An 18,204-nucleotide genomic window follows, 5' to 3' on the forward strand; every position below is an offset into this window, starting at 1 on the left:
AATGATCAAAGAATCAATCTAAGAAGAAGATATAACAATTATAAATGTTTATGCACCCAACATAGGAGCATCTCAATACATAAGGCAAATGCTAACAACTACGAAAGGAGAAATCAACACAGTAACACAATAATAGTAGGGGACTTTAACACCCCACTTACACCAATGGACAGATCATCCAAACAGAAAATAAATAAGGCAACACAAGCTTTAAATGACACAATAGACCAGATAGATTTAATTGATATTTATAGAACATTGCACCCAAAAGTGGAAGAAAACACTTTCTTCTCAAGTGCGCACAGAACACTCTTCAGGATAGATCACATCTTGGGTCACAAATCAAGCCTCGGAAAATTTAAGAAAACTGAAATTGTATCAAGCATCTCTTCTGACCACAATACCCTGAGAAAACCATAATTCAAAAAGAGACATGTACCACAATGCCCAGTTCACTGCAGCACTATTCTGCCCAGTTCACTGCAGCACTATTTACAATAGCCAGGACATGGAAGCAACCTAAATGTCCATCAACAGATGAACGGATAAAGAAGATGTGGCTCATATACACAATGGAATATTATTCAGCCATAAAAAGAAACGAAATTGAGTTATTTGTAGTGAGGTGGATGGACCTAGAGTCTGTCATACAGGTGAAGTAAGTCAGAAAGAGAAAAACAAATACCGTATGCTAATGTATATATATGGAATCTAAAAAAAAAAATGGTAGTGATGAACCTAGTGGCAGGCCAGGAATAAAGATGTAGACACAGAGAATGGATTTGAGGACACGGGGTGGGAGGGGGAATCTGGGGCGAAGTGAGAGTAGCATCGACTTATATACACACTGAATGTAAAATAGATAACTCGTGGGAAGCAGCAGCATAGCACAGGGAGATCAGATCGGTGCTTTGCAATGACGTAGAGGGGTGGGATAGGGAGGATGGGAGGGAGGCTCAAGGGGGAGGGGATATGGGGACATGTGTATGCATGTGGCTGATTCACTTTGCTGTACAACAGAAACTAACACAGTATTGTGAAGCAATTATACTCCAATAAAGATCTATTAATTAAAAAAAAAAGAAAATTAGTGTTTCAATGGGAGACAAATAATGTTACACAAGAGAGAAAAATTCATCTATAAATTGCTTGTAAGCTTTTTCTTTTGGTCCCATGGGACTAATTCAAACAATACAATGATGTCAGCAGTTAAAAGTCTCTTAGAATTTCCATAATAAACTCTTATTTGCAAGGATCCTTATCCTGAATATTAAAATTATTTATAAATTATGTTCTTTTTCCTTAAACTTAATTATAACTTAACAGACTAAATAATTTAATTATTTAATTTTTTAAAACTCTGGTTTAAACATATTTTTTAAATATTTCAAGGCTTAAACTTTATTCTGTGTTAAATATCACTGGCTATCTCTCAAATGTGTTTTACTTGGATATAAAAAGGCAATGTAGTTTCATTAAATGTCACATAAAATATCAATAATATTTCAAACAAACATAATTATTTTTTTGATAAAAGGATAATTACTACAATGAAATGAATGTGAGTTCTGTTACTGAATTGATACAGTAAGTTTTTCATTTAAAATGGCCTATATATTTTATACTTTTCTAGATGTGAAAATATGTGTTTTTCTAATTCAGTATTATAAGTATATATCTTTTCAAAGCATTTAAAATGCTGAGTACTTTATTCTGTCTTGAATATGCTCATAGATCTTTCACATACATAAAATGTCTGCACAATCCCTCAGGATTGACCTTACCTGATATTGTTTGTTCTGCAACACCCCACAAAAACAAAACCCCACAAAGGGCCTCATGGCCCTTCCCCTAATCTTTTCCAGGCTTCTCCTCAACTACTGGAAAAGGGATAAAATAAATATTTACACTTTTTATTTTACTCAAGTTTCATCAAAGTCATTTTATTGGAGTGTTTTACAGAATAATACTTTGTAGGAAACAGCTGTCCTGAGTTAAAGCCTATAGAAGCCTCCATAAGTAACTTCCTAAAATAAATGTCTAATTTTGAATTTTCATCTGACACATTTAGACATAAATTTTATAAAACAAATGTAAATAGTTCGGTTTGTACTTATTATTTTTCTATTATTTTGCTTCAATTAAGAGGCAATAAATTATTCAAAGGAAAAATACTTCAAAATATCTTTTTGGGAAAAGAGAGTTTCATCACAGATGGCATATTTTCTTATGGGATCCAAATAAATATAATTATCTATCTATCTATCTATCTATCTATCCATCCATCCATCCTACCTACCGAACTATCTATCTACCTACCTATCAATCAATTTTTCACCTATCTATACCTACCTACTTAACCTATGTATAAATTGATAAGGTTGTAAGTTTGTTACCCTTTTAAAGATTGGGCAAATAATGCAATGTCAATACCACTTGGATTTAGTAAATAAATAAGATAGAATTCTGGTAAAAAACTAAAATTGCACTTAATGAAATTTATACATTTATTTTGCAATCTTTTTCAATTTTTATTATAACCACCACAGCAATAATTGGTTTCATTTTCTCTTAAACAGTAGGTATTTAGACGTAGCCACCTCTATGCTTTTTAGGGATTCCCGTACGAAATTTATAACTGAAAGTTTAGAGTTTGCTATTAGATTTGTTGTTCTTTTGTCCTTGTGAGTTTGTGTGTTACAAGCTGACAATCTAACAGATAAGCAGAAAATGATGCAGAGAACAGCGCACAATTAACAAGTAATTCTACCTCTATAACACATTATTATAATTCAATTTCTAAAACTGATATAAAGCTTATATAGCTTGTAAAAAGTACTATTTTCAATATACAATTGATGGAAAATTACACGTGTAACATTACCATGTCTATATGAAATACTATTGAATTTACTGAAGAAACGATGTTGAGGGTTTTCTCTACCCTGTCATTCAATTTACCTGTTTTGAATACCAAAGAGAGACATTTGTCTCAGCTTTAAGTACCACAAAAAGCTTTGTTTTCCTGATAAACTGTTATTTTATTATATGGAACAAAAATCCTGACAGATCCTTATGGAGATTTACATTATTAAAGGCTCTGAGAAATATTATTGTAAACAGCATTGCTTAATTTTGTTCACTCCAGTGTTTGTCTATCTATGTATCTATCTATCTATTTTTATTAGAACCTCATTCTTCCTTTTGTTTTCTTGTTAACATGCTATAGAACTAGTGTCCATTAAACGGTACTTTGAAAAATTCTGGTTAGAATCATTATAGTATATATTTTTGAGTGCCAACTTTTTCTTTGGTTTCATTTTCCTATTTTCTTTCCCTTTCTGTTCTCTTAGCCTTTATCCATCAATGTTTTTCTATTTCATGAAACCTTACAAGCTTTATCAGTTCTTTCATATGGAACAGATATATATATTGAATAAAATAGGTAAAAATGAACAACAAAAATTATTTAAATAAAAAATACTTATTGGGTAAATGGTACTATATGAGACACTAAAAGGACTCTAGAGAATATAAAATCTGAGCATAGAGTTGATTTCAGTAAATAAATAAAACATAAATGTGGATTCACCTGAGGTATGGTCAATGCCATTAAAATAGATTAGAAATTATAAGAATAAAAAGGGTTTTCAAGGGAAAATCAGAGGTCCAAATAAATCAATATTAATAAAATTGAATTCTAGTATATCAAAAAAACTTGAAAATGCTTATGATATTCATGGCATTAGGATTCTATTTATACATTAAAAAATGTTCAAGAGGTCACTATTGTTGCTACAACTGCTAATACTACTATGTATAAGATAATGTCTTCACATCCATTTTCTGGATTGATTTTCAAAAGTCTCTGAGGTGGACACAGCATTCCATCATGAACCTGATTTCATGACAAGGAGACAGGTGCCTGGGTCTCTACTCTTTCCACAACACTGCATTGCTTTTTCATTGCTAAATATGAAATTCTGATCCTGATGTCATTTTGTTTTTCTTCTAGCTGCCTATGAGATTCCTCATCCATCATGGATCCTCAGAAATGGAACGAACCTTATAGGCCTAGTAATCCAACTCCCTTACATTATAGATGAAGATAATGAAGAAAAGTCCAATCAAGATCACATTGGTGGCTGATTGCTGTACATTTTACAGAACCAGCTGAAGCGTTGTGCTAGACAGCTTGAAGCTGGGTACAGCTGACGGATTTGTTTGGCTTCTGAGTATTGCTTTAATTATTAGCTCAACACTCAACACATCTGAGCTTCTAACATATCTAGGTTATCTTGTTATCTTTCATTATAATAACTGAGGGCTTGGAAATCCTTAGAAGAAGCTTCAAGACGTCTTGCCTTTCTTGTTTTGTCAGTCATGAGCTACATAATATCATTCTTAAAATTCTAGGTTATGACAAAATAGAAATCATACCTATAGACCCTTCTGTGCTCAAGTGAATTCCCTGCCTCTCTCTTATCTGACTGGGGGAGTTCCAAATCATTCTTCTGGAAGCAGCTCACATTTCATCTATGAAGCCCTACATGTTACCATCTGGTAACACTTAGGCAAGTTTATAACTTCTTTTACCCAGAAGATATGCTCTTCAAGGGAATGCCCTATGTTTTATTCATCCCCTCACCCTCAGTACCTAATACAGTACCCTGGCTCTTTTTAGATGCATCATATATCCTGAATGAATGAAGACAAATTGATCTGATTGTACAATAGTTTAGATTTCCATATAGAAATTTTAGACAAAATTTTTAGGCATAATCAAAAGACAACATAATAGTGAAATATTTATAGCACATATGATAAAAAGCTAGTTTCCTTTACAAAAAACAAACTCTTAAAAATCAGTAAAAACCAAGGAATGATCCTTGCTCAAATGAGCAAATGAGATGAACAGGCAATTCACAGAAAAATGAATGAAATGTATGTAGGAAAAATATCACCAGCTCATACAATGTAATGGTATCTCTTCTTTTTCTGTTCAGCATCCATTATTCCTTCTTCCTCTGTGAACCACTCCTTCCCTATTCTTGGTCTACCTGGTTCAGATGGGCTGACTCTATTACCAGACCTTTTGGGTAGTCATGTGATCCAGACCTGTCAATCGGCATATTCTATCTATATGGCCAGTAAGATTGGTACAGAAATGAGCACATGATTCAAGTTATTCCAATGAAACTTTGCTGAAACTACCTGGGAAAGAAGGATTTTCTGTTTCTGTTACAAAGGCATCACTGCTATAACATAGAGAAGCCAGACTGAGAATGATGCCAATGCAGAAAAGTAACAGATATGTTGCATCCCACAACACTGGGGAGCCCTTGGATCCAGTTTACCTGAACTGACCCATCTCTGTATTTCTCAGTGATATAAGCCAAAACAACTTTATATTTTAAAGTCAGTTTAAGTTGATTTTCTATTATTTGGAATCAAAGATCAGAAGTACACTGGCAATTCTTAAAATGTCAAACAAAAATTATTTTTATTCATTAGGCTGTCAAAAATTATTGTTTCGTAATACTCATTGGCCAGGGTATAACAAACACGATATCTCATAATACGGTTGGTAGGAATATAATTGGTATAAATTTCTTGTGGGGAAAACTGGTAATACTTTTAAAAATATGCACATGCTTTGTTTGGATCTAGTAATTCCACTCTGAGGAATTTATAATATGGAGAGAATAAGATGCAGGGTAGTTTTCACAGAATTGCTTGAAATGGCAAAAAACCAAGCAAACTAAAACTGGAAGTAGTCTAAATTTCCAATAGAGGAGTAGTTACATGATGAAACACCCACACTGCTGTATATTATGCAGCTAATCAAAAAGGCTGATTAGAAAAAATTCCAAGACACATTAATTCAATAAATATTGAGTGCCTACTATGTGTCAGAATTATGCCTATAATTATACCCTAAAATAAGATAAACAAGGTCACTGTTCTCATGAAGTTTGCATTTAAATGTAGGTGTGTAACTGTGCATTTAAGAGAATGTGTGTGTATGGGTGTGTGTATGTTTCTGTCTGTCTGTAGACACAGAGACAGACAAAATATAAATAAGCAATTTGGAAACTATCAGCAATAAGTGCTCTGTTGACAATTACAACAGAGTAATAGGATAGCAGCGACTGTGTGGAAAGGGAAGGCATCTCTCAAGAATCCCTGAGCAGGGACATGAACGACCGGAAGAAGCCAGTCATAAGAAATTTTGGGGTGAGAGAATTCAAGATGGAGGACGAGCTAGTGCAAAGGCTCAAAGGGGGGCGTGATGGTGTGTTCAAGGAACAGAAAGAAAAGCAGTGTGACTACAGCGTAATAGACGAGAGGAAGAGTTTATGAGATGAGGTGAGAAAGTGGGTAGAGGCATATCATACGGCTTTGTAGACCAGAGCGATGAAACGTATTTTATGGTAAGTGCAGTGGAAAGTCACTGAACGGTTTTAAGAAGGAGAGAAACAAGATTTGAGTTAGGCTTTACAAAGGTACCTCCAATGGTTCTGTGGAGAATGGATTAGAGATAATATTAAATTATCATGACTAGTACTAGGATTGAAAAAAGCCAGTTGCAAAACCAGCATCATTTAGCATTATCAATGTTTCTCTAAAAATCCTATATAGTCTATATGTAATACATTTTTGCTTAAATATTCAGAGAAAAATTTTTGCAGAATATACATGAAACTATAATAATAGTTGCCTCTGGGGAGTGAGAATAGTGGAAATCTTTAGTTTTCCATCACCTTTTTTTACTATTTGGTTTATCCCGTGTATAGAATTTTAGATGGCTTTTTAAATTATATGACCCAGGAATATCTTTCAAATGTGAACATTTTAACTTTCATAAATTTTAATAAGTTATGGTAACTTTATATATTAGCTAGCAAACAATAAATATCATATATTTCCAAATATAAATTCCTGTTATCAATCTTCACTGATATTTGAATTGCCATATATCAAACATTTAAAATAAGTTAAATGACAACATGAGGTAAAAAAGACAAATGCAGAAGATGAGATATTCTACAGGAGAGCTGGCATGGTTTCTTTAATAAGTCACTATCATGAAAAAAAAAGGGTAGTGGTTAGAAACTATTCTAACCTAAAAGACATTTAAGAGACATAAGAATCAAACATACTATGTGGTCATGGGACTTATACAGCAAAGGAAACCATTGACAAAATGAAAAGATAACCTATGGAATGGGAGAAAATATTTGCAACTGATATGACCGAGGGGTTAATACCCAATGTATACAAAAAGCTCATACAATTCAATATTAAAACAAATAACCCAATTAAAAAACAGGCAAAAGACCTGAATAGAGATTTTTTCCAAAAAACACATATAGATGGCCAACAGGCACATGAAAAGACGCTCAACGTCATTAATCATCAGAGAAATATGAATCAAAACCAAAATGAGGGACTTCCCCAGTGGTGCAGTGGTTAAGAATCCACCTGCCGATGTAGGGGACACGGGTTCGAGCCCTGGTCTGGGAAGATCCCACACGCCGCGGAGCACATAAGCCCGTGCACCACAACTACTGAGCCTGCGCTCCAGAGCCTGTGAGCTGCAACTACTGAAGCCCACATGCCACAACTACTGAAGCCCACGTGCCACAACTACTGAAGCCCGCGCACGTAGAGCCCGTGCTCCGCAGCAAGAGAAGCCACTGCAATGAGAAGCCTGCACACTGCAACTAAGCCCCCGCTTACCGCAGCTAGAGAAAGCCTGCGGGCAGCAACAGAGACCCAAAGTAGCCAAAAATATATAAATAAATAATCAATTAATTTTAAAAAAGAAAAAAACACAGTGAGATATTACCTCACAGCTATCAGAATGGCCATCATCAAAAACACCACACACATAATAATTGTTGGTGAGGATGTGGAGAAAAGGGAACCCTCGTGCACTGTTGGTGGGAATGTAAATTGATACAGCCACTATGGAGAACAGTATGGAGGTTCCTCAAAAAACTAAAAATAGAACTAACATACGATCTAGCAATTCTACTTCTGGGTAGAATTTGAAGAAAACAAAAACACTAATTCAAAAAGATACATGTACCTCAATGTTCATAGGAGCACTATTTATAATAGCCAAGATATGAAAGCAACCTAAGTGGTCCATCAAGAGATGAATGGATAAACAGGATGTGAGATATATATATATATATATATATATATATATATATATATATATATACACACACATATATACATATATATCGCATATATATACACACACACATATACATACACACATATATATCACATATATATATACACACATATATACATATATATCACATATATATATATATATATACATACACACACACAAACACACATGCAATAAAATACTACTCAGCCATAAAAAGAATGAAAATTTCATCATTTGCAACAACATGGATGAACCTGGAGGGTATTATGCTTAGTGAAATAAGCCAGACAGAAAAAGACAAATACTGTATAATATCACTTATTTGTGGAATCTAAAAAATAAAACAAATGAATAAAACACAACAGAAGCAGACTTATAGACATAAAGAACAAATTAGTGGTTACCAGTAAGGAGAGGGAAGGGGGGAGGAACAAAATAGAAGTAGGGGATTAAGAGGTATAAAATAAACTACAGGATATATTGTACAGCACAGAGAATATAGCAGTATTTTATAGTAACTTTAAATGGAATTAATCTGTAAAAATTTTGATTCACGATTTGTACATCTGCAACTAATATAATATTGTATATCAACTATACTTCAATTTAAAAAAGGACAAGAAAAAATAAATTGCTTATTTCAAAAAAAATGTACTGTGTGGTCCTTGACTGAATCCTGGCTTGAACAAACTAATTTTTTAAAGACATATGGTAGGCAACTGGGAAAACCTGATTATGGGCACAGTGTTACACAATATTAGGGAATTACCATAAGTTTTGTTAGGTGTGATGATGGTATTCTGGTAATGTAGGAAAATGTATTTTTCATACTAAAGGATTTAGGGATAAAGTATGATATCTTTAATTCACCTTAAAGCACTTCAGTAAAACAACAAAAAAAAGCTAAAATGTTAGTAATTGTAACATCTAGGCACTGGGTAAATGGGTACTAATTATTGTTGGTACTTTTCTTTTGAAAAATTTTATAATAAAAAGTCAAAATAACATAAAAATTGAATGTAAAAACAAAGAAAAATCATTCAAATTTTAAAACATATGGTGCTTATGTTTTAGGTTGTTCTTATTGATAAGAATCCTTTTAATTTGGAAATTTATGTTCGTAAAATGTGTGAAAATTTTGTTCTCTTAAATAGATTAAATCTCCCCTTTGCAATTTTATGCACACTATTAATTTGCTTAACATGGCCTTTCATCATCAGGTGAACTTCAGCTAATCACAACACAGTTTCCACATACATTCATCAGAAATGGAGCCTGAAGTAATGAAGCATTAATAAAAGGAAGTGTAGGAATTATATTTTGTTGGCTATAATTAAGTGTATTTCTTTTAATACTTTTTCATAGGATGAAGAAACACAATTAATTATACTATGAAGAAAGATAAACTTTGAGCCAAAGTTGCATTTTGATTAGCAAAATTTATGAGCACGTTAGTAGGTATGTCAGTTCCACATAGAACCAAAATCTCTGGAGAGGTAGAGTGGCTCACTCCATGCATTTCTGTTGCCTCTGCTCATATCTGACATGACTGTCCTTAGTGTAGGGCGTTTAGGAAAGGTGGAGGGCACCTAGGAGATAACTTAATCACTAGGCTTTTTTAAAAAAAAGTATATTCTACCTAATGATTGTAGAGAAATAATAGGTAAGAAATGAAAGGAAATAGAACCTATGTAACTAGTGCAATTCATCATAGGGTTGTGGGGATAAAATGAGAAAATCTATGTACAATGCTTAACACGATGCCTCGCATGTAATAATACATGTCAAATGTTGGCTATTATTGTTATCATTATCCCAGAAAAATTCCTAAGAAAATTAGTTTTAAATATCTTAGTGAAAAGTAACCATTTTTACATAGAAACAATGGATGTATAAATAAAATAAAGTATATTTACAAAAAAACAATGGAGGTATAAATAAAATAAAGTATCTTAAATCTTCATTTGTCAGTTCTAAAAGCTTTCTAAATGTTAAGTAGTAGGATAATGATAAGCCTATAAATTAGTTTCGAGATCATCACTGCTGAATATTCCGCTTCAGCTGGGAAGCCAGGTTAAAGGAAACTGACTTTGGTCTAATTTTGCCACAATGATGCTATATTTTAGATGTGACATGTGGCCGGTAAAACAAAAGCGTACAGGGCAGGCTCCCTTTTCCTTTCTATAGTAAACTAAAAATGACTGTAAACTCAGGGTATGGGCCAGTTCTCACTGTCTTTTTGTCTCCAGTGACTGGCACAGAGTAGCTGTGCAAAAAATGCTTGTGTAATGAAAGTATAAGTGAGTGAATAAAATTATTAATTTAAATAAATCCAATTTTGAAATTGGTGCCCTTTTGCATATCCCCCCTTGCAAATTATGCCCTCAGCTTGGATTATTCCATGAGTTTAAAACAGTATCCAGACTTTGCCAATTCATACCTTGTCTTAAAATAGCACTTATCCTTCAGCATTGCAATAGAAGCCAGCCTAACAAAACGATTTTCAAGTTGGGTTCTATGTTAAGGCGACCTTCAATGTATAGTTAGAAAAAAATTCATATTTGGCAGTAGGATTTTTGGCAGATGGTATATAATTAAATTTACACATTCACATTTTTGTCTTCTAATAAGTTTTATATCATCAGAGTCAGCTACCAATACACTTAGTAGTTTTGCCCGTTCTTCACGTTTTGTTGTTAAAACTAAAGCATTAGGTAAATTATATACTAAAGCAAATAAAACTAATTTCATTTTAGATATTGTTAATTTATGATGAGAGAGAAAGGTAAAATGACTGTAGAAACTTGCATCACATTGCCGAGTTGAGGTAAACCCTTTTCTACGTGGTATGTAGGCGTTTGGCAGTATCAAGGGTGGACAGTTGAGAGTATTCACACTTCAGTGCATCCAGTTGCATTATCACATTTCCAAGCCTCAAGGCATTATCACTTCCTTTTTTTAAGTGGCATAATAATTTGGGAAAATGGTTATGCTTATCATCATCTGTCAGTCAAACAACTCCTGTGTTAACAAAACATATTTTTTCCATTCAGTGAATGGGTGTGTGTGTGTGATGTCCTACGCTCATGTCAATATTAGTAAGACTTGGCTTTGTGATGAAACTATTTCACTTATCAGAGGGCATGACTGGGAAATAGGAAAATTCCATTTACACTTTAATGAGCAAGGGGCTGTGCTTCATGTCAAAGTCACGTAACCACTGTAATTTCAGAGTAAAGTTCATATGAGCGTATGTAAATAACTGAAGCAGTAGCATATATCATGTTTTAAGATAGATTTCACCACAAAATCACATCTCCATGAGGAAAACCTGCATAAATTGGGGGAAAAATCTCTACACCCACTGGTGGTTGAGTACTGAAAAGATAAGTCAATGACAGATTGTTTCATTAGCTGTCCAGCATGTCAAACAATACATATGACCTCTAACCTGTACATGTAATGAATAAAACTTGAACTTGTGATGTCTAATCAAATGAGGGGTCTAATAAATTTTACTGATCAGGAAATTTCATTGCTCCTGTACTCTTCAACTGTTCAGTTAAATGGGCGAAGGAAGGAGTAAGAATGTTATAAATATAATAAAATATTTCATCTAAATAAATTTCATCTAAATAAATATTTCATCTCCAGTTTCAATAAATGTTTAATTTAACTTCAATAATTTGATGTTTAAGGTTTTGGTAACTTGGAAATTTAAAGAGATGAAAAAGCAATTATTTATTGCATGAAAAATATTTCATATTTTATTAAAAGTTGTTGCTTTTAATTTTATTAAAACAAAATTAAATTGATCTTTTTCACTAGATTTTTTTCAATCACACCAAAGGTGAACTGTCAACTGACAATTAAGGAACTTTGTTTTGTAGCCCCCAGTCACTGAATGCCACTGTGTGTTGGACATTATACTAGGTGCCTTACCTCCATTAGGCACAACAACTCTATTTTGTAAATACTATTGTGTTCAATTTAAAGAAGAGGAAACAGAAGTTCAGAGAGCTTAGGAAACATGCCTAAGTCTGTACAGCAGGTGAGAGAGCTACATTTGAACAGAGGTGACATTCTTTTCATGTTCTGTTTACTACCTCTCCTTTTTTTCCTCTCAATTTTAATAGATACACATAAAGAAAAACTGAAAAGGTTTGATAATTCTAGGATTAACCTTTCCCAGCATCCAATACAGAGAACAGAAACCTCCAGGATTCACCTTCCTCTGTAACTGAGAGCTGAATGCTTGCTGTAGCCCTGACTGTAGCAGGGACTTTGTGAAGAGCAAGAAAGCCATCTCCAGCTCATATCGCCATCCTGTCCATGGCATCAAAGTCCTGGGGAAAGTATGTCTGGGGCAGAGACATTATCTTTATTCACTTTGTTTCTCATTTTTGGTTCTTATCTGCATAATACTATAAGAATATTGCTACTAATTTTTCCAACATTCTTTTGTTAAGTATTAGATGCTGCTTAAAATGAAATAGAAAGCCATTGCTTTGTCAGTATTGTCAGAACGTTTTGGGGAAGTACGTAAGAAATGCATGTAACAGTTGAATTACGGACCTAGATTAGATATGGGAAGAAATAGATCCAGGAGTAGCTAGATGTTTAAAACCCTTATGTACCCCTCTCATTTGCTTCAGTGAAGCATCCAGGATTCCTCAAGAGACAGCTCCTTCCTTTGCACTGAGGGTGGATCTGGGTTTTATGAGACAAGCAATTTGTAGCATAGGGGTTCTTTAAGAAAATGAGCATAAAACTATGAACATAAAATTAGGGGCAAGGGATAAAAAGAAGCCCCTGAAACTTGCGGGGCTTTGAAGTTTAAGCCCGATTAGCTTAATTTCTTATGGTAAATTTATCTCTGACTCCATTGAATGTCATATATTATAATTATATGTATGTAATAAACAACCTACTGCCTATTGGTTTTTTCCCTTTATAACCAATGAACATTCCTTGACGGTCAGGACTCTGAAGTCCTCTTAGCACCTTGCAAAGTTCCTTTTACATAGTAGCTATGTGTATACAAACCTGTAATTTATTTGCTATTACCTAGATTATAGAAACTATAAAGAAGAAACTTTCAGATACAGTATATTTGACACTTTATAATAGTGAGTTGTTTGTTGCTCACCAACTAACCCCCGTTTCTTTCGGAAACAGGAATCCAAATTTCCTCCGGTCAACTCTTAGCCTAGTGCATGAGGAGACATTTTCCGGGATTTCTGGGAAAGGAAAGTTTCTTTTGTCTTCCATGTGAGCTACTTGGTGAGATGCTCTCTCTTTCTTTGGATAGTATGATGTGAGGTCTGGAACTGTTGCAGCCATTCTGCTCCTAAAAGGGGATTGCCGGGAGCTACTGGAGGCCATCCAGCAGAGGGTGAGTGTGAAGTCCACAGATGGGAAGGCAGAGAAGAACAATGGAAAGAACTTTGCTTGGTGGCATTATCTGCATCACCGGAAATAAATCTGACTGAAAACTAAACCTTCCTCTGAATTTTTTAGTTGTGAGAACCAATGATATTGATTTATTGTTTAAGCCAATTGCTCAAGCTGGGTTGTCTGAAATATTCATTCAAAAGTCCTGATATAACTAGAATTCATAAAGCTAACTTAATGCAGAGCTATAAAGAAAGAGAAGTAATCTTCAATTTGTTTAGGACTGTACATTTCTTAACTTCTTAACTTTTATGCAGTAAAGAATATAAAAATTATCTGGGGCTCCAAATGTTGTTTACTAAGACAAATTCTAGAATTACTCACTTAAAGGAATTATTACTTGGGTCCTAATCTCTGTTTAGGAAAAACTTCTTTTGTTATTGGAGATCTTTTAGAATGTTTCTGGTTAATAACATCATTAAAATATTCGAAATCTTCCTTGAGTTTCTGAAGATTACCAAACTCTCCATTAAAAATTTCATTTGTAGTACTGGTTGTAACTACAAGAATTTCATGTGCTTCTCAATGGTCAACTCTTAATAATATTGCATTATTAGCAGTTTTTCCTTCCAGTTATTGTATTTCAAATGTCATTTTTCCCATTAGGCATATAATATGATATATTTTCATACATTAAAAACTTGTTTATTAATGATTTTTATCAGGACAGTCTCGGGTTTCTAGCCCATTTGTAAGAAGTTCCTATTAAGAAATTCAATGAAGCATGGGAACAATGCAAGAGTAATTTATTAACACATCAAGAGGCTTTAATTTGCTACCATTTTCCTATCATGTTATTCTGACAGAAAATAAAGAACAAATTGCTAAAGCATGGAACATAGCAGAATTGGAAGAAAAGCTATCTATCTTTAGAGAACCATGGGCTCAAATGTTCACAACATGAAGGACTCTATGTTTGCAAAAGCACAGTTAGTATTCACGTTGCCTAATTTATTTAGGCTGTCTGTTTACCTCTTCTATTTATCTAACACTAAACAAAATTAGGAGAGCACATGTGGGTCAGAAAGGGAAAAGTTCTGCCAAAAGGCATACAGATTAAATAGATCAGCTTTAAAAACCTGAAGAATGTTTACATATTCTAGTTACTTTAGAAACAGTGACTTCCTCATTTAATTTATCTCATTTTTTCTACATGAATAAACTAAAAATCTATAATTACTAGCAAATATTTTACCATATGCCTTATATAATCTATATTAATCATAATGAAGGCCATATTTTCTTTGGTTGGGTTAGTGTTTCAAGAACATTTGAGTCCAAATGTCTTAGTGTACTTGAGCTTGCATTTTCCAAGCTGCTACAGTCCCCACTATACCTACTGTCATAATGTAGGCCTCCCAGATTTCTGGTAACTATCTGGTTTTTTCGTCTCAGCTCTGGACTGGACTTTTTCCAAGATGGCTCAGATATGTTTGTTTTATTAACTCCTGTACACTCTTCCCCCTAATACAGTGCTTGACATACAACAGCAAATCTGTGATAAATATTTGTTGACTGAATGAATGACTGAAAGAATGAACACATAAATGGAGGAAGAAGGGAACTTTGGTCTGTAGGCTTCCTTTCACCAAGATATCCCAGTTGATTTCAAAGAAAAAGGACCTTCTTCCCTGTTCTACAAATAATCTAAAATAGCTACAGTGGTAGCTCATGAGGTTTTAAGACTACGTATCATGCTACCTGAGAATCTACACTATACATGTTACTGTGTGTATATATGTATATATATAGTAGTGTCTAATACATAGTGCCTATTGAATTAATGTTAAATAAAACACATGTAGATAAGATTTTGTTAAAGAACTAGTTTAACAGTTTTCACCTTCATATTGATAAGTTAGTTTGGTTTCTCTTTACACCCAAAGATTACACCTCAACCTTAGCAATTCATGTAAAAAATTCATACCATTCTAATCCCATTATAGATACAGCAGCATATATTTATGATCATTATTTAAAATTTGAAACACAATTCAAAGTATATAGCATATAGATGATTTACTGCATTATATTTATATTCATAGCTAATGTTGATATGCTAGGTACTCTTCTAAGTTTTTTATACTTATTAACTCATCAAATCCTCATAACAACCCTACTATTATTGTCGCCATTATACAGGTGAGGAAACTAAGGCAAAGAGAAGTGAAATAGTTGTCTAAGGCCCCAAAGCGAGTAAGTGGCAGAATTAGGATCTAAACCCAGGCAGTCTAGCTACAGAGTTCTTGTTCCTAACTGCTATTTATTGCCTTTCATGTAGTTCTCCATAAATATAGTACATTCTTATTTAATTTTTGAAGAAAATGATTTTATCTTATTTAATTTTTAATTTTATAATTTTAATAATTATATTATTATATAAAATAAGAATAATTTTAATCTTATTTAATTTTGCTTCCAGAGGGCAAGCCTTATGAATTACAGTGCTTATATCTACCTAAGCCTGAATCCTTATTTGCACATAGTAGATGGTTAAAGATTTTTGTTCAGTTCAAATAACCGTTCACTGGAACAATTACTATATTTGCAACCATATTGAAATTCACTTGCTAGCATTTTTTTTTTTTAACCAGCTGTGTGACTCTCAGTAAGATGATGGCTAATTGATTCCTTAGGTCCCTTGAGTATCTATAATAGCATAGCTAAAATTAGCAATGAGCTAGCAAGTTTGATAAGGCAGTCACATAAAATATAAGAAATAGAGAGTGAATGACAGAGAAGAACATGCAAAAATTAGTATACAGGCTTCAAAAACAGGCTAAGAAATATTCCACGTGTAATAATAGCTCATATTCAAGAAGTGCTTCTATGTTCCAAGTACTATGTTACATTCTTTAAATGCACATGTCATTTGACCTTCGCAACTGTATGAGGTAGGACAGTATTATTCTCGTATTACAAATGGGGAGATTGAGGCTAAAAGAGAGTGGCTTCTGGTCACACAGCTAGTAAGCAGTGGCAGAGAGAACTTCAACTTAGGTGGGTCTAGTTTTCAAAGGCAAGAAAAAAGGCAAGAGAAGGTGTGCAGAGTTAAAAACCATTTGTGGGATTAATTTTAAATTGCTTGCATTTCATGCTTCCCTGCCTTGCAGAACTTCTGCTGCCCTTGTTCATGAGCTCCTCAACTCTCCCCCAACCACAAGCGTGTGCCTATATGCCTTTCGTGCTGCTGTGGCATGCTAAACCAGACAACTAAGGAGAATAGAAAAGGGAAGGAAATTCAGAGTGAATGGCCTGAGGCTTAATATGGCTAAAGTATTGATATAAACTTTAGGGTTTGGCTCTGATATTAGCTGAGGCTAGAGAAAAGCTTTTGGGCCTTAGTATCTAGTTTTTCACTGAATTTCAAAGAGCTTAGTATCCCACTTAGGTTTCTTCTCAACAAATGAGGCGAACTAACCAGAAATTCGCTTCTTATCCTTATCACCCATTGTGTATTTTTTTTCTTGCCATTTTTGGGCCAAATCTTCGCTCTTTTATCTTAACAGACCCTTGATAAATTATTGTGCCCTACTTTCTCTCCAGTATCAAGCTCCCCTACAGTAGGTGTGTATGTATTATGGTCAAGATAACATGTCTTATCACCTAAGAAATACACCACAGAAATTACTGGCCAAATTTTGTACTAATTTCAAGTTTCTCGCCTTGACCTTTAAAACCTAGGATATCTGAACAACCTCTTCTTACATATGCTCTTTCTCAAATATCCATTTCATTTTGCCATACTAGTACTGATTTATCTTCTTGTAGCTTAATTCCTATGCTAATCATTGATGAAATTTAGATTCTGACTACAAAAACAGAAGACATTCAGGTTTACTTTCTTACAAACATTAATTGAACATATATACTCTGGTAGAAATGCTTTTAGAATATAGCCTTACGAAGAAAATTGACTTCTATATATTTAAAAGTTACCTTTGATAGATCCCTGAAGTTTCCTGGAAGAGTCAAATCCAATTCTTCTGATTCATAGTTTGTTAATACCCACGGAAACACGGGGTATTGGTTCAGATCATTATATGTCCGTCCTAGTAAAGAAAAAGATAAATGAAAATCTGTATACACTAATTGCTTATCGAAGTGTCCCTGTCCTTCTAATAGATGAGGCAACTATTGCATTGCAGAAGAAAAGTAACTCTTTTGTTTACTGAACTATGCCTTTATTCAATCAAAAGCACTTATAACAATGTGTTTCAAGTGAACTCACTCAATAATAATTAAGAAGTGAGTAACTAGAATTACTTTTTTAGAATGTAACTTGTGGTAGTGATTGCTAGCTGTTCGTCATAATCAATTTCTCTCCTTCCTGGGCTAGACCACATTTCTCAGGCTCCCTTATTAGTAGCTATGGCTGTGAGACTTAGTTCTAATCTACAGAATGTGAGCAGAGGTGGTATCTGCTACTTTCAGCCTTGGTCCTCTGCAGCTTGTTGCATGGGTGCTCCGTGCTCCATCTCTCTTCTGCTGACTATGATGAAGATGCTATTGCCACCCTGGAAGCAGAGCCTGGTAAGCTGGGGTCCCTGAAAGTGATC

General features: G+C 33.9%; 1 protein-coding gene across 6 annotated transcripts in view; it reads right to left on the reverse strand.

The window, feature by feature from the left end:
- NBEA (neurobeachin) overlaps positions 1–18,204 on the reverse strand; it is a 618,768-nt gene that overhangs the window by 80,311 nt on the left and 520,253 nt on the right. For all 6 annotated transcript variants that reach the window (XM_029209906.1, XM_029209902.1, XM_029209901.1 and 3 more), the window contains one exon: positions 17,585–17,697. In XM_029209906.1, the coding sequence (XP_029065739.1) occupies positions 17,585–17,697 (113 nt within the window). The remainder of the gene's footprint in view (positions 1–17,584; positions 17,698–18,204) is intronic.

The sequence above is a fragment of the Monodon monoceros genome, unplaced genomic scaffold (assembly GCF_005190385.1).
Source record: "Monodon monoceros isolate NGI ecotype Baffin Bay Population unplaced genomic scaffold, NGI_Narwhal_1 Super_Scaffold_8, whole genome shotgun sequence".
In the NCBI taxonomy this organism is placed as follows: Eukaryota; Metazoa; Chordata; class Mammalia; order Artiodactyla; family Monodontidae; genus Monodon; species Monodon monoceros.